The 23,050-nt window shown below is 47.3% G+C and overlaps 1 protein-coding gene across 2 annotated transcripts in view; it reads right to left on the bottom strand.

Moving 5' to 3' along the window:
* LOC147701861 (uncharacterized) overlaps positions 1–23,050 on the bottom strand; it is a 750,024-nt gene that overhangs the window by 163,903 nt on the left and 563,071 nt on the right. For both annotated transcript variants that reach the window (XM_086930494.1, XM_086930495.1), the window contains exons 18-19: positions 20,653–20,879; positions 10,722–11,811 (exon numbers count right to left, since the gene is read on the bottom strand). In XM_086930494.1, coding sequence (XP_086786620.1) covers positions 10,722–11,811; positions 20,653–20,879 — 1,317 coding nt within the window. The remainder of the gene's footprint in view (positions 1–10,721; positions 11,812–20,652; positions 20,880–23,050) is intronic.

Below are 23,050 nucleotides of genomic sequence, written 5' to 3'. Positions count from 1 at the left end.
GGGACTTCATTTCCCAGAAGTCCCTGCGAGACCAAGGAAGAGCTCCCGGTCCGCTCTCCCTGCTGGCCCGCCCCCCGCCCACCAAAGGACTTTTTAAAAGCGTACCTGCACTTCCCAATTCGTGGGACACCTACTGTTTGAAGGAGGGTCTGTGAAGGAGGCAATCCACTGCATCAGCGCGCTCTCTCAGCACACGAGGCTCCCAGCGCCAAACCCACTCCTCGCCGCACCCGCTCCGCGGGTGCCGCTTCGCTGGTGAGCCCCGGTGTGTGCAGCTTCGTGGGAGCACTTGGAAGGTCCGTGGCGGCAAGGCGGTAAGGGGCGCGAGGCACCAGCGGGGCTGCGAGCGTGCAGGGACTTCATTTCCCAGAAGTCCCTGCGAGACCAAGGAAGAGCTTCCGGTCCGCTCTCCCTGCTGGCCCGCCCCCCGCCCACCAAAGGACTTTTTAAAAGCGTACCTGCACTTCCCAATTCGTGGGACACCTACTGTTTGAAGGAGGGTCTGTGAAGGAGGCAATCCACTGCATCAGCGCGCTCTCTCAGCACACGAGGCTCCCAGCGCCAAACCCACTCCTCGCCGCACCCGCTCCGCGGGTGCCGCTTCGCTGGTGAGCCCCGGTGTGTGCAGCTTCGTGGGAGCACTTGGAAGGTCCGTGGCGGCAAGGCGGTAAGGGGCGCGAGGCACCAGCGGGGCTGCGAGCGTGCAGGGACTTCATTTCCCAGAAGTCCCTGCGAGACCAAGGAAGAGCTTCCGGTCCGCTCTCCCTGCTGGCCCGCCCCCCGCCCACCAAAGGACTTTTTAAAAGCGTACCTGCACTTCCCAATTCGTGGGACACCTACTGTTTGAAGGAGGGTCTGTGAAGGAGGCAATCCACTGCATCAGCGCGCTCTCTCAGCACACGAGGCTCCCAGCGCCAAACCCACTCCTCGCCGCACCCGCTCCGCGGGTGCCGCTTCGCTGGTGAGCCCCGGTGTGTGCAGCTTCGTGGGAGCACTTGGAAGGTCCGTGGCGGCAAGGCGGTAAGGGGCGCGAGGCACCAGCGGGGCTGCGAGCGTGCAGGGACTTCATTTCCCAGAAGTCCCTGCGAGACCAAGGAAGAGCTTCCGGTCCGCTCTCCCTGCTGGCCCACCCCCCGCCCAAAGAGCCGCCTACAAAAAGCCATTTCACTCCCGCAGCGCGGGACGCAGCCCGGGCTAAGACTGGGCAAAGACAGGGCTGTTTTAGGCCGTTAGAGGCTGTTAGAGACTGGGCTGGGCCACCCCATTTCGATGTTCGAGTCGACCTCTAAACTCCAACCCAGCATGGCTACCCGAGAGTTTAGAGACAGAGCAGCCAAATCAAAATTAAAAAATGGCACACTGGACGATTTCATCACCAGGACCCACACCGCAATTGATAACGAAATAACCAAGATGCAACACAGGGTGTCACTAGAACTTGAAGCTGCCAGACGACTCTCAGTGGAGTTGACTGCTGCTAAAAAATCCTCCCTTGGCCATATTGCCTGTGCAAAAAGTCCTGAACGTCCGCTAGGTCCTATACCCACCCTGATCGTTACCAATGCTGATATTCACGACATAAAAGTAGCAAGATTACCCTTATCAGAGGGGAACCATTTAGACAAATCAATCTCCCCCCCACTCACTCAATTGGGCGAGAATGTAGATCAAAAGGAAGGTTGTGCTGAGGGTGTTCCCTCAACACTTGAACCCTCCCTTGCCCTACAAGAAAAGGATGGTAGCCTATGCAAAGCACAAAAGTACACACATAATAAAAGGAAACGCAACCCTACTTCGGCATACTCTAGAAAAAAGGCTAAAGTAGCGAAGGCACGGCTACCAACCAAGGCACCTCCCCTTGATAAATCGCCAACACTGCAATCTTCAACTCAAACAATATGCAGAGAAGGCACCTCCCCTCACACAGCAATTATACAGGAAAACAACGATCTCACCATAGAAAGCGATGCTCCAGGAATCCCCCTATGTTCCATCAAAGGGAAGGATGTTGAATTTCTCACTATTGTTTGGGAAACATTAAAAAAACTACTCACCCCAATAGAAAAGAGATTCACACACCTAGAGACACAGCTTCTAGAAATCGAAAAAAGTATAATAAACCTGGCAACTGTCACTATGCAGAATTCTAATTCCACATGTACAACTATAAACCTTCCCCCAGCAGTAAATTTGGACTCTACCACCGAAGCAGCAGTAATCTCGCGGCCTCCCCCCAAAGCTAAGAGACCAGGTTCGACTAACATAATTCCAACTGCCGCATGCTCTTCCCCTAACACTTCTAATACTATACCCAAGGTCAAACCCACACCCAAACCCCGAACCAAGGCTACTGTCACTAATCCCCCTAGTGGGGCAATACCATCCACCTCAGCCGCACCTGCCCTAAGCACATCTTCCCCGACCGAGCACCCCAATGTTAGACACAATGGCCAGAGCACTAATCCACTAACATCGCAGAGAGCTAGTACCAGTTTCATTCGATCAAGGGGATTTGTAGATCTCCCCCCAGAGGTTAGCCCCTATGTTGTGGTGCTAACTGGGGTAACTGAACTGGTATATAACCAGCACGAAAATTTTGACTCTCTCAAGAACAAGGTGATCCACTGGTTGGAAACCAACAAACCTATCCCCAACCATCTAAGGAGCAAAATCCTCATGGTACGGAGGGTACCCTGGGTAGGGACTACACAAAAGACCTCCCCTGGAGATTGTGTGATACTCACCTTTGAGGACTCTAACACCGCTCACGCCATTTACTCATGGACCAATCATAGCTCATCGACAACAATAATAGCAAGACCACTCACCTTTTTCTACCCACCACGTCCCCCAATAGCTCAGGGGGGGAACTGGAGCAGGATGCAGTCGAGGAAACACACTTGGGGAGCACAAAGTAACTGGTGGGTAGATACCCACGGAGGTTGGAATGGGATCCCGACCTCCAATAGATATGGGTGTCTCGAGGAGGTGGACTGACTTACACATCCAGCAAACATTACACCTCCCTCAACCATTCAAATTAGCAATCACACTCACTCTCCAGACAATGCACCATCAACCAGTACTTTAGACACACCTACGATCGGCTCTCTCCCATCAACACCACTACACATAGTGTCAAGTGACCTTAGCCAAGGGGCAGTTAGATACACTAATTGCTCTGCTACGGGCGAAATTGCTGACCTCAACCAGGGGTTGAATATTAAACTTCCCATTCCACAGAGCCACACACCAAACAGTGCTCTACTTTATACTGCCCCACCCAACCAGTGTGGGAAATTAGTAGCAATAGGGCACCGGGGAACATCAAACACCAGAAGTACAATAGAGACTCATGGTACACTCTCTATTCTATCCTGGAACGTGGCTGGGCTGGCAAATAAACTAGACATCCCTGACTGGAGAGACTTAGTAGAGAGCTATGACATCTGCCTCTTACAAGAAACCTGGGCCAGAGAACAACCTAGCCCCCAGGGATTTGCGACCTTTAGTATTGAAGCAAAATGGGGGGGCAAAGGCCGCCCCTCAGGAGGCCTTTCAACCTGGGTGGGGTCCCACCTGGCATGTAGGGCCACATCCATGGAAACCAACTCTTGTGACTTCCAATGTGTTACCCTAGAATGGCCATGCGGAGGGAAACTGGTAGTGATAAATTTTTATTCAAGGCCAGTTGGGGTTGCTGCAATATCAGGCACAGTGGAAGACCTAGCATACTTCCTCGATACACACAACTTTTCCTCCCCTCTAATAATAGGTGGCGACTTTAACAATCAATTCGAACCACTCCCCGCCTACGTGGAAGGTATATCTGCCGAGGAGGATGAACTGTGGGATATTCCCTCCCTGGCAGATGTAGCTACAAAGGCATGCTCCCCTCTTGCCATTCAGATAATGTCCCTCACACTCAGTCACTCTCTTAGGGCATGCAATGGCCGGATGGAGGGTGATATTCCCCCTAAAAACACCTTTAACAGGCTGGGACACGAATCAAGGATTGATTATATAATGATACCTACCAGGGACTGGAAGAGGGTGAAAGACTTTAGAATCATCCCTAGATATGATAGTGATCACAATCTGCTCACACTAAAGTTCGAGACCCCCTATCGTCAGCTAGAAAAGGTAGATCCCAATGCACCACCACAGTCCGACCTAGTGCTAACTAGCAACAGACGCAAAATCAAATGGACCAAACTGCTGGAAAATCCATCCAACATTGAAAGACTCTATGCTCTAACCGCACCTGCCCTGGAAGAAGTAGAGTGCTGTCTGAACTCACTGGGGGCCGAATCAGAGACTAACACCATGAGTAGCCTGGACCCTCAGGTTCACTTGGCTGCACTCGGGAACATCCACTCAGAGCTATGTACCAACCTTGCAGATATACTGAACCCAGTGGCCAGGCTTCGCAAACCCAAAAAGAGAAGAGCGACTTGGTACAACTCCTCCTGCAGACAAGCGAAAACTCTCCTTCTCGAATCACTGAAAGCTCGAGAATCTCCAGCCGAAATCAGGGAGAAACGTCTTTCCTATAAATCTGCCCTCCACACCGCAAAAATAGAATGGGACGAGGAGAATTGGTCAAAGATCACAGCCGCCCTCGCCTACCAAGATTCGCGGACATTCTGGCAAATTGTTAGGCATGGCTCGCCCGAACCCCTTGCAGCTGTCGAGGCTTGTATTGCACCTTCGGTCTGGGAGGAACATTTCAAAAACCTATATCTCCCACATAACAGCGACAAGGGAAGTAGCAAATATGGTGGAGAGTCCTCTGTCGCTACAAACTGGACAACTGGGATCGAGGGCTTCACTCTAGAAGAAATCACACTGGCAATCTCCTCCCTGTCTGCTGGTAAGGCGCCGGGCCTAGACAGGCTACCAGGAGATCTCTACAAACATGAACCCAGTGTTTGGGCCCCCTATCTAGGGATACTATTTAATGCTATCCTGAAGGGCCTGTCAATTCCATCCACCTGGCCAGGGGCTGAAATCGTGCCAATTTTCAAAAAGGGTTCGCCCCTGCTCCCTGCAAACTATAGGCCCATAAGCCTAATTGATGTTTCTCAGAAACTCTTTTCGAAACTTTTGCTAAACCGCCTACACGAGTGGATCAGGGACTATAACATCTTGAGTCCCTTCCAGGCAGGTTTCAGGGAAAAGGTCTCCACAGTGGACCAGGTCTTTCGTCTGTCCATGATACACTGGAAAACAGTACTACTAGAGGGTGGCAGCCTCTACACGGTATTTGTGGACCTAAGGGCAGCGTTCGACCTGGTACCAAGGAACAAGTTATGGGAGGTCCTTGACAATCTGGGGGTCCCTGATGGTCTCCTGAAAATGATAATACGCCTCCACTCCAAAAACTACGCCCAGGTTAGATGTGGCAGGATGGGAGAATTGTCTGCGAAGTTCCCCGTTGGCAGGGGGGTGAGGCAGGGTTGTGTCCTCGCACCAACCCTGTTTTGCCTCTACGTCAATGGGGTAATTGCCCATTTAGCAGGTGTAACCAACTCCGATGCACCGAAATTGGCCTCCGAGAGGGTGCCAGCCATCATGTTCGCAGACGATACACTGCTTCTATCAAAGTCGGCAAAAGGTATTCAGTGTACCCTTGATGGCTTTGTGGACTTCTGTGGAACCCATGGGCTAGAAATTAACGCAACAAAGACTAAATTCATGGTCTTCAACCCACCACAGAAATTTCATTTCCGTCCCAGCATCTTACACACCAAACTAGAAAGGGTAAAAACCTTTGAATACCTAGGAATCATTGTGAATGATAAATTTACCTGGAGCTCCCACCTGGAAAAAGCGGCATTGAAACTGACCCAGCATTCGGGAGGTGTAATGAAGCTCATGGCAAATAATAAATCCTCGGTCAGGCCGATTGGCCCCCCACTACAGATCTACAAATCCCAGGCCAAGGGGGCTGCCGTCTATGGATCTGAATTATGGGGACACGTAAATACATCCAAACTACTGATGGTGGAAAACAGATTCATTCGTAACCTCGTAGGGTTACCATTGAGCACCCCTCTCGTCCCGCTGAGGATGGACCTTGGCTTACGACCACTTAATGAGGAGCTAGCCCTACGCCCACTGGCTTTTTGGCGTAGACTATGGTCAACCCCTGAGTTGGATAGCTACAGAGAAGGTTTACGAGAGATCCTAGCCACACCAGGTGCAGGAAAAATCAAATGGCTCGCCCACATTAAGCACGAACTGGAGGCTGCAGGTTTCTCAGGCATGTGGTCCGACCCTCAGAACGAGTGCCAAACCCTCTCTAAAAAAGATCTAGCCAGGTCCTATCGAGAACTAAAACTCTCACAGACTCTCAACCATCTAGATCCTGGGTCTTTGACAGAGTCCTTTTTCTCCCATAAAGCGAATTACAATATGGAACTGACTCTAGATAAAATTTATCCTAACATACTGAGAAAATTATATCTTCAGTGGAGGCATGGCTCTCTTCCAATTAAAACTTTTACGGCCAAATGGAACCATGATCCCAGCAGTACATGCCCTGCTTGCAGAACCACCGATGAAAGCGAGCTCCACATTCTTTTCTTTTGTCCTGCCTACCAGGGGATACGCAGGCACTGGATTCTCCCCATATGCAGGAACTTGGGATTCTACAAATGCTTGCAGGCTTACAGAGTTTTAAAAACCGATATGTCCCACCAAATTGTATTTGCAATGGCCAAATACCTGGGCGCCTTTTGGTTCACCAGAAGGAAATATCTCTAAAACTGGGGGCTGAATATGGTTCTGTCGTACTACATGTAGTTTTTTTCCAGTAACGTTTTTATGCATTTTTTATGCGTTTTATATTCATTGTACAACTCATTTTAACATATGTGTAATGTGACTGTCTTTTATGGTAATATTCTTACCGAAATAAAGGTTTTTCGAATCGGTAAAGCGCACGTTCGCACAAGGGTATTTTTGCGCTGAATAACAGATGTTTAAATGGCGGTAGAGGAGAGAACGACGTCAAGTGTCTGTGTACGTTACAGGATACATATTTGAATGGAGTGTGAGACTCCTGCCTCTTGGCGTCTGTCAACAACAAGCACAAAATCACCGTTGCGGCTCGGGGGGCAAAACCAGGAAGTCAGGCATCCTTGCCCGTGACATAGGCGGGGCCTGTGACGTGGCCGGAAGAGACTGGTGTGGCTCGTTCATGAGGGGCTCCCATGAGGAAGGGAGAGCTCAGCGGTAGCGGTGGAAGTCCTGGGTCCCAGGTGAAGTGGAGAGGCGGGCGTGTTTCTGCAGGGCTCCCGTATACTCTGGGAACCCCTGCATGGCGTTGCATTGGAACCCCACGCAGGCCGCCAAAAAGAGTCTCTGCACAGCAGCCCGGTGAGTGGGGCTGCATGATGGCACTAGCGAGTGCCTATCCTGAACGGTCCCGCCGTAGCGGGCCACTCCATTGCGGGCATATTTTATTTCAACGTTTAATTTTAATTATAGAACGTCTTGGGCATTTGGTGTATTTCACGCCGTGCAGCCGACGGGGAGAATGGAAAGTGAAAGTCCTGAGGACGGAAGTGAGACAGGAGATGTGCATGGCGCGTGACTGAACGTACGTGTTCATGCACGCGTTCACATTTCCAGTCCGTCTGCGTGTGCCCATCTCCTGTCTCATTTAAGAGGCAAGTCAGCGACAATAGGTCTCGCTGGCGACAGCGTTTAGCGCTGCGTCGCCAGGTGCGAGACCTAATAAAAGGGGAATTTAAGGCCTAGCAAAGGGTTTTAAATACAAAGTAGATTTGGCAGCAAAACTGCACACACACGTTTTGCCGTGGCAGGCCTGAAAAATGTTTAAAGGGTTACTTATGGGCACAATCAGTGCTGCAGACCCACTATTAGCATTTAATTTACAGGCCCTGGGCACAGGTATTGCACTCTACTGGGAACTTACAGATACTTTAAATATATCAGTTGTGGATATATCCAATACAACCATGTTTAGGAGAGAACCACATGCACTGTAGGAGTAGTCAGCAGTGGTAAAGATCTAGGGTCATCAATCAGCAAAAAGAAGAGGTAAAACATTTGGGGGAGTCCACCCTAAGGTTGACAGAACTAAGAAGGGCCCACACAACTCTTCAAAATAAGAATTTTCTTTCTTGAATTTTCTTTCTTGAACCCAGCTGTTAGAAGTGACACAGCAGCAGTGATGTGTTGCAACAAAACAGAGCTACATTGATAATGAGATCTGAATACTGAGCAAGTAAAGACATTACTGCCTCTAACCGCGGTACAATGGTTCCCTTTGAAAACTTCCCTCTATGAAGGGAAGTTTGTGTCCTGGCGGACAGATGTCTTAATGGTCAATATTACAGAACAGTTCCCTCAATTTGTTTTTTTTCAAACCTCTAAACTGTACATGTCACTCTCACAACTTTAATGTCAAGTTTCCAAACTGTTCCCTACGTTTTCATACATACTCTGAGTTTGTGTTGCCTGCGTTGGTTATGTTCCATACACAATCTTGTTTGCAAAGATCAAGTAGGTCCAATTCTCTGAAGTTCATCCCACAAGGGTTCAAGACGTGCCGGTTCTTGTACATCTTCAAACACCAAATCTTGGTTGCTCAATTTAACCAGTTTTATTTCAGTTAATGTGAATCCCAATTTAAGCCAATGCTGCAGTCACCTTACCATACTTTCCGCTTAGTAATGAGATTCTCTACAGGGGAATTCTCTACCGCTAATCACCTGCTGCGGGTCTTATGGATGGCCAGTGCTAAATTAGAGGTAGCCTAGGGAGTAGGATCCTCACTATGAGGAGGCATATTAAGTAGACAACTGGGTGCACATTAGGGTCTCTTGCCAAGGGGATGAATATATAAAACAGATACACTTTTCGACAAGGTAAATACAGTTCCCTTCATTTAATGATGAGAGGGTTCATGGACTAGGAGCACCGAGGTTTTATTGCAAATAAAATTTCCAAGATGAGACGAGGTCTCTCTCTCTGTGCTATCTCACTCACTTAAGAATTACCCTGACCTTGGAACCTTTCACAATTACAGTGGCCCTAGAAGGACGGAGGAGCTAACTATATGCAACTTGGCTGTGAAGTGTCCCTCCATGGAGAGACTCACTTGGCCAGAATCAGAGTCTACCTTCAGGCATGGGGATTTTTTATATCCGAACAAGAGTGGATTCTAGTTGAAATGAAGCTGTAATTGTTCTTTATCTGTCCGAACACTGCTGGGCGCACAGGAGCTGTCCTACCACATGTATAATACCATACTAACAAGTAAAAAGCAGCTGAACTGTAAGAAACAGTAGTACAGGGAGCACCACATCACACAGACCTGTGTAAGCTAGACAGGTCAGAGCAAAGGAACCAAAACTGTAGAGAGATCTAGCTTTTATTTGTGGGCAAGACCTAGGTACAGCACATTTGTTGGTTATCCTCCTTTAGCAGTCCCAAAAGACTCTTTTTTTCATCTTCTTGTCTAGATTACACAAAACTGGATTTACTAATATTGGAATTCAAGACCAAAAGAAACGACATATTGGTGATTAGGACCTCTTATCAAGTAAACAGAACTCCATTTTGAGCCAGACATACTTCCAATATGCCAATATTTACGCCATAAAGATGTAAAGAAAATGCAGAACAGACAGACAGAACTAATAAGCAATAATAAACAGAAAAACGAATCCCACTCTCTTGGAAGAGCATCATCAAAGAGCAAACAGATTTCTCATTATTGCTACATAAAAGAAAAATAAGAAAACCAAGATGGCCCAGTTCCCTGCACGATGATGTACTGGGAAGTGCTGTCACTACAAAAACACTTTATAAATCCACTGTTCTTTTACACAGAGTTTAAGGGAACATGCACTGGAAGTGAGAAGGTTGAACAGTGGAGATAATAGGGGAAAAGTGGCAGGGAGTCAGTGGCAATGGTGGGGGAAGATTTCCAACTTCTCCTCTAAAGATCTTAAGAAAAGACATCAGTTTTGTTGACCTAAAATCTTCTGCTTTAAGTAGGCATCAACTCACAGCCCCTCATAAACAAGCACTGCTTATCACCACATGTTGAAATAGTCCATCTAAGCCCAAACTACTAGCTTCTTTTAGTATAGTGAAATCGTTGTTTAAGCGGAAATCACTTCCAAAGCTATAACAATACAAGGAATATGCTGAAGCGAACATGTATCCTGGGTCAGCTTTACTTGTTGGATTCACCTCTAAGCCCCCACGTGCAGTATGGTAGCCTTAGAATGACTGGCTGATTCCCATATTTCTAAAGCACACAAGTTGCTGCCCAGCGGGGTCCTGGTGTCTATTGATATTATTAGTCAAACAACACATGCCACTTACAAGCAGGACACAGGAGCTACAAAGACGAAACAGACAGCTGTTCTACCCCTGAATGTGGATCGCCTTTTCCAGCTGAACTAGTTACACCGGAACTATTCAGCCTTCTCACATCCTAGTGCATTGGGTTGTACACCTCCATGAAGAGAAAGTCATACTGTCTCTGACACGGTTTTCTTGATCCTCCAGAGGGACCACGCTTCTAATATTACAAAATGTTTATGTTATTCTACGACCCTTCCTGAATTATAACTCAAATGCATGAACGTGGACCAACTAGTAGGTGTGAAAAGTATGTGATGGAATTGTGCAACAATCCAACATAAATGTTACTACTCTCGGATTCAAGTATTTACCTCTTGAATGCAGAATTGGCGATTAGTGGCAGCCTGCTTTGCAGTCGTCAACCAGCTGTTGTCCTCTGCACTCTGGAGTGTCGTTACAGTCACAAGAGTACTGATGCATGAAGAAAGCGCGCAGGGAAAGCTCCCAGTTGAGCGCAGCTCACAAGGCTCCCAAGCTGCAAACTCAAGGAAGTGTCCATCACGCATCTTATGTCCCCAGCTCTCTACCCAGTCCTCCTTGCGGCCATGCCAGGCCTGGATAAAGTAGTGTAGGAAGGCAGGCGGAGAAGTGGCCTCTAGCTGTCTGAAGCAGGAGCGGTATATGGCTGGTGTGCGGGCATGTACCACACTGTAGACTAGCTTTTTAAGTTTTTCCTGTATGGTGGGCTCCTCCAGGCTCGCCCTGCGGTACAAGGCGCCAAGGGCATGAGTCTGGCTCATACGTACACAGCAGGAGGGCATCAGGTCCCGGATTAGATCAAGCTCTTTTAAATTTACCTGTAGGATGAGCCCCTCTATCAGTGCCTGAATCTCAGGCACACCCCGGAGCAGCCACACCAACATGAACCGGATAGGGGTCCGACACTTCCGCCGAGTAAGGAAGTAAGCACATTCTCGTCCTCTGCCAACAGCATCTTCACACAGCACGGTGTAAAGGTCAAACGACTCATTAATGGCCAGAGAGTGCCCCAGGAACAGGACGGTAGGGAAGCTCTTCAGCAAGTTCATGGTGTGTGATGTCATCAGAAAGATGCTCTCCAACGTAAAGTCTGGCAGGAAGGTCATTTTCACTTTGGCTCCAGAATCCAAGGAGAAGAGAGACCCCAGTTCCACCAAACACTCACACAGAGCTGGATTCGGGACTCGGTTGCTAGCAAGCAGTTCTTGGACATTGTTTGGTGTAAGGAACGTGCAACAGAGTCTACTTATCTGGGTTGAGAGGCCAGGATTACTGGCTAAGTCAAGCTGGTTAAATTTCTGGTCAAATTCCACAGCATTTGTGTTGTGGTCATGGTCTGTTCGAGACTGGATGACAACCAGGCACTTTTTTTCCTTTGATGCCCTCAAAGTGATGGCTGCTGGACAGGATGATGAGGTACTGCTTCAGAGGATATACAAAGACAAAAAGAACACATTCAGGGAAAGATAAACAAACAGCAAAATTTACTGAAACTCACAACAAAGATTTACACTGCTGCGTTATTATGGCCAAGGCAGCAATCTGAATAGTTATATTTGGGTTTGCACAGCAGCATAGAAAGGATTGGAGATCCTGGAGGTAGGAGGATTGGAAGCACTTGTGACCTGTGTAAAGGCCGGGATGTGGGTGTCCTGCATGAATAACATAATGACAACAATTGCAAAACAGAGGAAAGGAATGCTATTAAGTGCAATACCCAGAGGTTGATTATGAGATTACTTTTTTTTATCGGCATAACATATTGTATATATAAATCCTTAAAATGTACTACATATTCATATATATATATATATATATATATATATATATATATATATATATATATATATATATATATATATATATATATATATATATATATATATATATATATATATACTTTTTTTCACAAAAACATAGGTTTCAGGCACGTTATAGTTAGAAATTAGCATTTAAAACACCTTAGAAACTCACTGAAAAACCATAGGTTTTAGGAAAAGTTATAGTTAGTTGGACATTTCACTCGTACAAAACCATAGAATTTCCCCTGTTACAGTTAGTTCAGCTAACTAACTCTGGCCCTGCTATGCACTGCTGATGACGTAACATATTACATCGCTCATGACATGGTCAGTGACATCACTGATGACATCTCAAATGACATCACCGATGACATCATCCAGTGACTGTGTGTTTCTGTTTAAATATGTTTAATATATATAGGGAAAGGCATATTGAAGAAAGAGAGGGAGTGTAAGTGTCTGAATGGATGATTTAGTAGGTGCGTGACTGACTCTATAAGTGAGTGATTAAACACATCTTACTGAATGCATGGGTTAGTGACTAAACTGTGTGAATGTCTGTATGCGTCTGTCTGTTGTTGTGTAAGCGGCTGCATGGGTTTGTGAATAACTACATGAGTGTCTATATGAGTTATTGATTGGTTGTCTGAAGTATCTGTATGGGTGCCTTAGTGTTGGTGAGGGTGGGGTGTGTGTGACTCTGTGCATAGATGTGTGAGTGGGTGATTCACTGTGTGAATGATTTCAAGAGTCTGTGATGGACTGTATGGGTGGGTGAGTGTGTGTATGGGTGTGTTAGTGAGCGAATTATATCTCAGTGGAACATGTGCGAGTGACTACATATGTGAAAGGCAGTATATATGTGTGTTGGAGTATTTAAATGGCTATAAGTGAGAGTGTGTGATTCTGAGAGTGGCTGTATTGATGAGTGTGTGCTTGCATCAGTGATTGTATAAGAATGTGCCAGTATTTGTATGAGTAAGTGAGCTGGTGTGTGTATAACTTTATAGGTGAGTCAATGGGAGTGTGAGTAATGTTTTGCTTGACTGACTAGGTGTGTGAGTACTTCTATGAATGAGTGGTGGTGTGTGAGTGTCTATATAGCTGTATGAGTGCATATGATAGTCCTGTACTTAGTGACCATAGGTATGAGTGACTGTACGGGTGAGTGAATGGATGCGTGTGTAAACCTAAGAATCAGTGAGTGTGTATGTAGTTATTGCTGTTGGAGTGTGTATGGTTTTGAGAATGGCATTCTGTAATTTAGACTGGGTGTATCGAAGATTATATTAGGGTGTGAGAAGATGCATCAATTTATCACATGGATGATGTCATCAGTGGTCATCAGTGTTGTCACTGACCATGTCATGAGTGATGTAATATGTGAGATCATCAGCAATGCATTGCGGGGGCGCAAGTTATAGTTAGCTGAACTAACTGTAACAGGGGAATTTCTATGGTTTGGTAGGAGTGAAATGTCCAACTAACTATAACTTTCCCTAAAACCTATGGTTTTTTGAGTCAATTTCTAAAGTTTTTTAAATGCTAATTTCTAACTATAACGTACCTGAAACCTATCTTTTTTAAATGCTAGTTTCTAACTATGCCTACAGAGGTTGCACATGTGAAGAAAGAAGAAAAAACGCACAGAAAGAAGCAAAAGAAATGCAGAAAGAGGCTATAGAAGTCCACAAAGAAAAGTGCAGGAAGAGGCAAGACATGTGCAGAAAGAACTAACAGAGTAGCAGAAAAAGGCATTGTTGCAAAATCATCCTGTACCCACAACTTTTTCAGACGGGTACTGGTGGTAACGGACTCTGACTAACCAGGCCTAGAGCCAGTGCTATGCTAAAAGACACTTAGAATACAGTGAAAACACCTACATACACTAGGGAACATATGCGTAGGGGTACCCCTGTGATTAGCATGACATCCTCTGTAAGGCCCTAGTACGTAATAGGGCAAGGGGATTGAAACTACCTCTTAAAACGAGCCATGGGGCGCGTTTGCACAGTGGTGACGTGTACAAACACGCCCTGTGGCCGTTTTAATTTGGGAGATTAAGTCCCCTTGAATCCTGAGGGTCCCTGGGGTCCAACTAGCCCACTAGGTACCTCCAGTAAGTGCCACAGAGCTGCATTGCACAGAGGTGTAAAAAGGGGCATGGCCTGGACTACCTCTCTGCAACACAGGCCTGTGGTGCTTACTGGAGGTTCCTGCTGGCCTAGTTGGCCCCCAGGGGCCCTCAGGATTGAAGGGGACTTAATTCCCCAACGTAAAATGTGCCACAGGGCGTGTTTGCACACGTCACCTCAGACCTCGCCCCCTCCCTGCACCACTGCACAAACGCACCCCCTGGTGCGTTTTAAATTGGGGGATTAAGTCCCCTTGAGTCCTGAGGGTCCCTGGGGGCCAAATAGCCCACCACTTACCTCCAGTGAGCGCCACAAAGCTGCATTGCAGAGTGGTGTAAAAAGGGGCATGGCCTGGGTCATCTCTCTGCAACACAGAGCAGTGGCGCTTACTGGAGGTAAGTGGTGGGCTAGTTGGCCCCAAGGGACCCTCAGGATTGAAGAGGAATTAATTCCCCAACTTCAAAACGCGCCACAGGCTGCGTTTTGCACACGTCAACTCAGGCCCCGCCTCCTCCCTGCAACACTGTTAAAACGCAACCCCTGGTGCGTTTTAAATTGGGGGATTAAGTCCCCTTGAGTCCTGAGGGTCCCTGGAGTCCAACTAGCTCACTAGGTACCTCCAGTAAGAGCCACAGAGCTGCGTTGCAGAGAGGTGTATAAAGGGGCAGGGCCTCTGAACACCTCACTGGAACGCAGTTCCCTGGAGGTATCTGGTGGTCTAGTTGGCCCCCGGGGACCCTCAGTATTCAAGAGGAATTTATTCCCCAACTTATAACTCCCAAGGGGGCGCGTTTGCACAGTGGTGAAGGAAGGGGGCGGGGACTGAGGTGACATGTGTGCAAACACACCCTGTGGCGTGTTTTAAGTTGGGGAATTAATTCCTCTTCAATCCTGAGGGTCCCTGTGGGCCAACTAGCCCGCAGGTACCTCCAGTATGTCAAGTCAAGTCAAAGAATTTATATAGCGCACTACATACCCAGAGGGTCTCAAGGCGCTTAGGGAGGGGAGGAGGATTACTTGTCAAATATCCACGTTTTAAGTTGTTTTCTGAATGCTAGGTGGTTCTGGGTAAGGCGAAGGTAAGTGGGGAGTGAGTTCCATGTTTTAGCAGCCAGGTATGAGAAGGATCTGCCTCCCATGGTGGTCTTGTTGATGCGAGGTACAGTGGCGAGGGCTTGGCTGGAAGAACGTAGTTGTCGGGAGGGGGTGTAGAAGGACAGTCGTGAGTTGAGGCATTCTGGTCCGATGTCGTAGAGTGATTTGTGTGCGTGGGTTAGCAGTCTGAAGGTGATCCTCTTATTGACGGGTAGCCAGTGGAGGTCTTTCAGGTGACCAGAGATGTGTTCGTTGCGTGGGATGTCTAATATGATCCTGGCTGAGGCGTTTTGGATTCGTTGGAGTTTCTTCTGGAGTTTAGCGGTAGTACCTGCGTAGAGGGTGTTTCCGTAGTCCAGACGGCTCGTGACCAGAGCGTGGGTGACTGTTTTTCTTGTTTCGGTGGGGATCCAGCGAAATGTTTTTTTGAGCATGCGAAGAATGTTGAAGCAGGATGAGGATACCGCGCTGACTTGTCTGTTCATTGAGAGTGAAGAATCCAGGATAACGCCTAGGTTCCGTGCGTGGTCTGTCGGGATGGGTGCTTTTCCGAGGGCTTCCGGCCACCAAGAGTCGTCCCATGCAGAGGGGGATGTACCTAAGATGAGGACTTCTGTTTTATCTGAGTTCAGTTTCAGACGGCTGTGTTTCATCCATTCGGCAACTTCTTTCATTCCTTCGTGTAGGTTAGTTTTGGCGGTGCTGGGGTCATTGGTGAGAGAGAGGATTAGTTGAGTGTCATCCGCGTAAGAGATGATGTTGAGGTTGTGTTGGCGGGCGATGGCCGCGAGGGGGCTCATGTATACGTTGAAGAGGGTGGGACTGAGTGAGGACCCTTGGGGTACGCCACAGTTGACTTCCGTGGCCTCGGACTTGAATGGTGGAAGGCGGACTCTCTGGGTTCTTCCGGTGAGGAACGAGGTGATCCATTCAAGTGCTTTTCCTTGGATTCCGATGTTTCTGAGGCGTTGTAAAAGGGTGCTGTGGCAGACTGTGTCGAAGGCTGCGGAGAGGTCGAGGAGGATGAGGGCGACTGTGTCTCCATTGTCCAGTAGAGTTCGAATGTCGTCTGTTGCTGCGATGAGGGCGGTCTCAGTGCTGTGCTTTGCTCGGAAGCCAGATTGTGAGGAGTCGAGGGATTTGTTGGCTTCGAGGAAAGCGGCGAGCTGGTTGTTGACAGCTTTCTCGATTACTTTAGCCGGGAATGGAAGGAGCGAAATGGGGCGGTAATTTTTGAGTTCGGTGGGGTCCGCTGTGGGTTTTTTCAGAAGGGCGGTGAGTTCAGCGTGTTTCCAGCTTTCCGGGAAGGTGGCGGAGTTGAAGGAGCAGTTGATGACGTCTCGGAGGTGCGGTGCTATGACGGAATTTGCTTTGTTGAAGATGTGGCAAGGACATGGGTCTGTGGGGGATCCTGAGTGGATGGAGTTCATCAGGCGGATGGTGTCCTCAGTGGAGATTGGGTTCCAGTCGTTAAGGGTGTTCAAGGGGGGAGAATGTTCAACATATGGTTGGGTGGGTTGGTCTCCGGGTTGGTTGTCGAAGCTGTTGTGGATGTCTGCAATTTTGTTGTGGAAGAATGAGGCTAGGGAGTCGCAGAGTGCTTGAGAGGGGGTGATGTCGTTGGAGTTGGCCGAGGGATTAGTAAATTCCTTGACGATGTTGAAAAGTTCCTTGCTGTTGTGGGCGTTGTTGTCAAGTCGATCCTTGAATGCTGTTTTCTTGGCCTTTCGGATTAGTTGGTGGTGTGTGCGGGTGGCGTTTTTGAAGGCGTCCTTGGTGCTAGTGGTTGGGTCTTTTTTCCAGGCCTTTTCAAGGGAGCGGCAGAGTTTCTTGGACTTCTTAAGATCATCGTTGAACCATGAGGCCTTCTTGCTGCCAGGTTTGCTTTGACGTTTTTTCAGTGGTGCTAAGGTGTCGGCGGTGTTGGATAACCATAGGGTGAAGTTGGCGGCGGCTTGGTCTGGGTTAGAAGAGTGGGCTGGGGTGTTTAGAAGGAGCGATGAGGAGATCTGGTCGATGGTGATTTTGTTCCAGTTTCTTTGCAGAGTTGGTTGGGGGTGGTTGATGGGTTTTGGCTTGTTGTAGGTGAAGTGAACGCAGCTGTGGTCAGTCCAGAGGAGATCCGTAGTGTGGCTGAAAGAGACATGATTGCTGGAGGTGAAGATTGGGTCGAGTGTGTGGCCTGCGATGTGGGTGGGGGTAGTGACCAGTTGTTTAAGTCCGAGGTTGGCGAGGTTGTCCAAGAGGGTGGTGGTGTTGCGGTCGTTGATCTTTTCAAGGTGAAAGTTGAGGTCTCCCAGAAGGATGTAGTCTTTGGAGGGGAGCGCGTGTGGAGTGATGAAGTCCGTGATGTCTTCACTGTATTTTGCGCGGGGTCCTGGTGGTCTGTAGAGGAGGGTGCCTCTGAGTGTGGTCTTGGGGTCGATGTGGATCTGGAAGTGAAGGTGTTCGGAGTTGGCGAGGTTGGCGTCAGAGCTGGTTGAGATGCGAATGGATTTTTTATGGACGATGGCGATTCCACCTCCTGTGTGGCCGGTACGGTCCTTGCGTGTGATCTTATAATCTTCGGGGATGGCAATGGTGATGTCTGGGGCGGAGGAAGCGTTCATCCATGTTTCTGTTAGGAAGGCGACGTCTGGAGAGATGGTGTCTAGTAGATTCCATAGGTCAATTGCGTGCCTGTGGACCGATCGGGTGTTGAGCAGGATGCATTGTAGGTGGTTGGGGTCGGGAATCTGTGGGGTGGTCGTAGTGGAGATGTTGTCGGTGCCGATGAATTTGCAGGAGTAGCAAGAGAAAGGTCCATGGGTGTATCCAGGAGCGGCTTGGACGCAGTTGGGGGCGCGACCTAGGTTAAGGGCTAGGAGGGTGGCGGCATCGTAGGTAATGCGGGAGGGCTGGGCAGCGCGAGGGGCAGGGGGACTGGCGCTGGGCGCGGTCCAGGCGCGGACGGGCGTAGACGGGCTTACCTTTGGCGCGGGTTGGGCGCGGTTGCTGCGCGTGAACGCTGCGCGCGGGAACTGCTGTCATATATGGATGGTGGAGGGGGAGGGGCGAGGGCGGCTCAGCTGGGAGGCGGGGCGGGTATCCTCCGACCACAACAATAAACAAAATGGCAGCGGAGCGCTGGTGGATAACGCGCAAGCACAGCCAAAGTTACACAGGCAGTTACAAACAAAACAGAGCAAAAGCGGCAATGAAAGTGATGACAGAGCACAAAAGCGCTAATCAAGGCAGAATGCAGGAAATGACAATGAGGCGCTGCACAACGATACCAGGTGTCGTCAAGACACTGGGGAGCGACCACTCGGCTCGGGAGAGTAGAGCGAGTCACAACGATGCGAGGGAGCGGAGCGCTGGAAATACTATGTGGGAGGGCGGCTCAGCTGGGAGACGGGGCGGGTATCCTCCGACCACAACAATAAACAAAATGGCAGCGGAGCGCTGGTGGATAACGCGCAAGCACAGCCAAAGTTACACAGGCAGTTACAAACAAAACAGAGCAAAAGCGGCAATGAAAGTGATGACAGAGCACAAAAGCGCTAATCAAGGCAGAATGCAGGAAATGACAATGAGGCGCTGCACAACGATACCAGGTGTCGTCAAGACACTGGGGAGCGACCACTCGGCTCGGGAGAGTAGAGCGAGTCACAACGATGCGAGGGAGCGGAGCACTGGAAATACTATGTGGGAGGGCGGCTCAGCTGGGAGGCGGGGCGGGTATCCTCCGACCACAACAATAAACAAAATGGCAGCGGAGCGCTGGTGGATAACACGCAAGCACAGCCAAAGTTACACAGGCAGTTACAAACAAAACAGAGCAAAAGCGGCAATGAAAGTGATGACAGAGCACAAAAGCGCTAATCAAGGCAGAATGCAGGAAATGACAATGAGGCGCTGCACAACGATACCAGGTGTCGTCAAGACACTGGGGAGCGACCACTCGGCTCGGGAGAGTAGAGCGAGTCACAACGATGCGAGGGAGCGGAGCGCTGGAAATACTATGTGGGAGGGCGGCTCAGCTGGGAGGCGGGGCGGGTATCCTCCGACCACAACAATAAACAAAATGGCAGCGGAGTGCTGGTGGATAACGCGCAAGCACAGCCAAAGTTACACAGGCAGTTACAAACAAAACAGAGCAAAAGCGGCAATGAAAGTGATGACAGAGCACAAAAGCGCTAATCAAGGCAGAATGCAGGAAATGACAATGAGGCGCTGCACAACGATACCAGGTGTCGTCAAGACACTGGGGAGCGACCACTCGGCTCGGGAGAGTAGAGCGAGTATGCGCCAGGGAGCTGCGTTGCAGAGAGGTGTTCAGTGGCCACACCCCTTATTACACCTCTCTGCAACACAACTCTGTGGCTCTTACTGAAGGTACCATAGCAACCCAAACCAGAGTTTGCTATGACAGGGCGGGAGCCGCGCAGCAAACAGCAGTGTCCCGGGGGTGGGCACCCCGGGACACTGTAGGAGCCGGCCTTGGGGGATTCGGTCCCCAGGGCCATCAAGGGCTCCAGGACGGGGGCCCCCCCCAACATTAGCGAAGCCCCAGGGAGGTGGTGGTTCCCGGGGCTCAGGGGTCCGTAACGGACCCCCAAATTTACATAGTTAGTGCCCCGGGGAGGTGGCGGTCCCCAGGGCGTGTGGAGGACGGTTTTGAGCCCTCCCCCCACACAAGTAGTTTTTTTTTTTTTTTTAAAGCCCAGGGGCTGGTGGTCCCTGGGGCTGCGGGAGGACATGCGCCCCGCAAATATTTTTGAAAACCCAAGGGGGGGGGCAGTCCCCGGGGCTTGGGGGGCCTTTGAGCACCCCCACCCATTTACAACACAAGCCCCGGGGGAGGGAGTTCCTGGGGTTGGGCCCCCCTCCCCCCATTACAATATAAACATTACCCCCGGGACGTGGCCCACCCAGGGGCTAAATAATAACGAAGCGCTACCTTTATGCCAAATTTGGTGTAATTCCGTTCAGCAGTTCAAGCTATAGCCGTGCCTAAAGTTTGCTATGGGAAATGCATTTTTTGACCACACACACACAGCAATATCATGTAAAGCGATCCAATACCTCTAGGTTGATTTTGCATTTATAAAACCGAGAAAACAAATGGAGCTATGAATCAAGTAGGACAATCAAATACTCAAAAAACATCCATAAACGAAGACAGCAGGGGTAGCGCAATGCACCATAGGGCTGTAAATATTTGTCTACAGGCGCAGCAATGCTCTTACCCCGGTGAAGATCTCCCAAGTTGGGAGCCAGAAGATGGCTTGCACACTAGCTGCACATATCTGTATTTTAAGTTTGATGCTAGGTCATTCACTGCCCCTTTCTTTAAAAGTTGTGCTGTGTTAATGCAGTACAGTTCTTTCCTTTCCTCGCACCATTGATCAAAGAACTCGCAGAAATTATTCCAACTTGGAAACTCCATTCTGTCAAGAACTGTGCCGATGTTTGCCTAAAGAAGAATAAAGAGGTTAACAGGTATCAGACAAATCCCTACTTGGCAAGGCACTCTACATTGTCGACTATTCCAAAAGAAGCTCTAATACAACAGCTCTTAACTTTTTGCCTTTTGTAGAATCCTAATGAATCACTACAATAAGCTGTGGACCCCACGTAAATAATTCCTATTTTTTGGACCTCAAAACATTACATAAATCAATAGAAATCTAACAAATACACACATAATGAAATACGTTATTTAGTTTTTTTTATGGAAAGATTGGAGCTTTTCAAAATATATTTTTATTATGTAGCAATATGTTAGAATACTTTTTGCTCCTAACGCATGGTCTCTTTTTGACGTAAAACATAAGTGCTTTTCATGTAGGCCACTAATCGTCCATGCTGATTTCTGTTGGCTGTTCTTCCTCAAATCAAGATAAGAATGCCAACTTACTTGTTAGCCTTCAATTTTTCATTCCTGCACATTTACAAAGCACTTTAAAATGTTCAATTTAGCATTTGTAAGAATATATATTTTTATTAATCTGCTAATAATTGCATTTTTGAATTGACTCGGACACCCTGAGTAGACGCTGCAGAACCTAAAATAAGAACCGATGCTCGACAATAAGCTATTGAGCGTGATTCAGTTTGCTAATGTTGTACAATGCAGAGGAATCCAATCTGTAACTTTAAGTCAGAGGTCTCATACTATCTCTGTATTCGAAATAGCGATCCACAAACATCATGATACAGGAATATTGTTGACATCATAGATTTTATTAGGTAAGATCCATGTCAAAAATATCTGTTAATATTGTTTACGAAAATATCTATGTTAATATTGATATTAAAAATATCTAAGGAGTTAATATAGTTTACAAAAATACTGTTAATATTTTGTGATTATATTTATGTATTTTAGTATTTGTTTTAAATGTATGTTATAAAGTGTTTGTATAATTATTGTTAATTTTTAATATATTTTGTGAATTCGTAGTTTTAACTTTTGTTTATTGTAATTTTTAGTGTTGCAGCAGGTTGTGGGTGTGTAAGGGTACAGGGTGATAAGTAAATTATTTATAGTAAATTAATCATTTTAAATTATAGTTTCATTGACAATTATGTAAATTGTGTAATTAATGTATTTTTTTAAGTTGCGTCTTAGGTGCGGTATGTGGGATTTGTAGGGGTACATGATGGGAGGAACATTTATTATAATTAATCTTGACTATTTAATTGATAATTACATAAATTGTGTAATTATTATGCTTTAATTATGTTTAAGGTACAGGTTGTAGGGTTTATAGGTGTACAGGGTGGGAAGCAACAATTAATTATTTAATTGATAGTATGTAAACTGTGTAATTAATGTTTTTAATCATGTTTTAGGTGCGGTTTGTAGGGGTACAGGGGGAAGTAAATTAATTATAAGTAATTAATTAATTTTGAATATCAATTATTTAATTGATAATTAAATTATGCAAATTGTGTAATTAAGATACATTTTAAATTATATTCCCAGTGTGGTTTGGTGGGGTAAAAGGTGGGAAGTTGAATAATTATAATTAATTAGTTTTTTTTATTATTGTATAATTGGTAAATAATTGTATAATTATAATAATTTTTAATATATATTTTAGGTGTCGGTTTTAGCGTTTTTTTAGGGTCACAGGGTGGAAAGTTAATCAAGAATGAATTTATTGATACTTATTCCGGTATTATTCATTTTTTAATTGATAATTGTGTTAATTGAGAAATTAGCATATTTTATAAGTTTTATTTTATATGTCTTGTTTATTTTAACTGCCTTTCATTGTACCAACTGACTCATTAAGCTGCAGCCTTCTCCTGTCTGCTGCTTCATTTCAAAAAGCTTAGAGTATGGATTGTGGGACACCACTATGTCTATTGGGCTGGCGAGCCTGCAAGAAAGAGAAGCATTGACAGGGACTTGGGTTGGGCTAATGAGGACATTACTTGGATTTGGCAGAGAGGATTAAAGTCTCATCAATTGATGCCTTTTGTTCAAAGCGTTGAGCATTTACCAGCCCATGACCTCATGATTGTGCACTGTGGTGGCAATGACCTAGGCACATTGACTTAGGTAGGACTGGAAATCCTAATGAAGGATACCTTTACTGATATGATGTTTTCCTCTCACACTGTCTTGGTGTACTC

The sequence above is a fragment of the Lissotriton vulgaris genome, chromosome 7 (assembly GCF_964263255.1).
Source record: "Lissotriton vulgaris chromosome 7, aLisVul1.2, whole genome shotgun sequence".
Taxonomy (NCBI): domain Eukaryota; kingdom Metazoa; phylum Chordata; class Amphibia; order Caudata; family Salamandridae; genus Lissotriton; species Lissotriton vulgaris.
The sequence above is the reverse complement of the archived record's forward strand: the minus strand, read 5'-3'. Positions and strand labels throughout refer to the sequence as shown.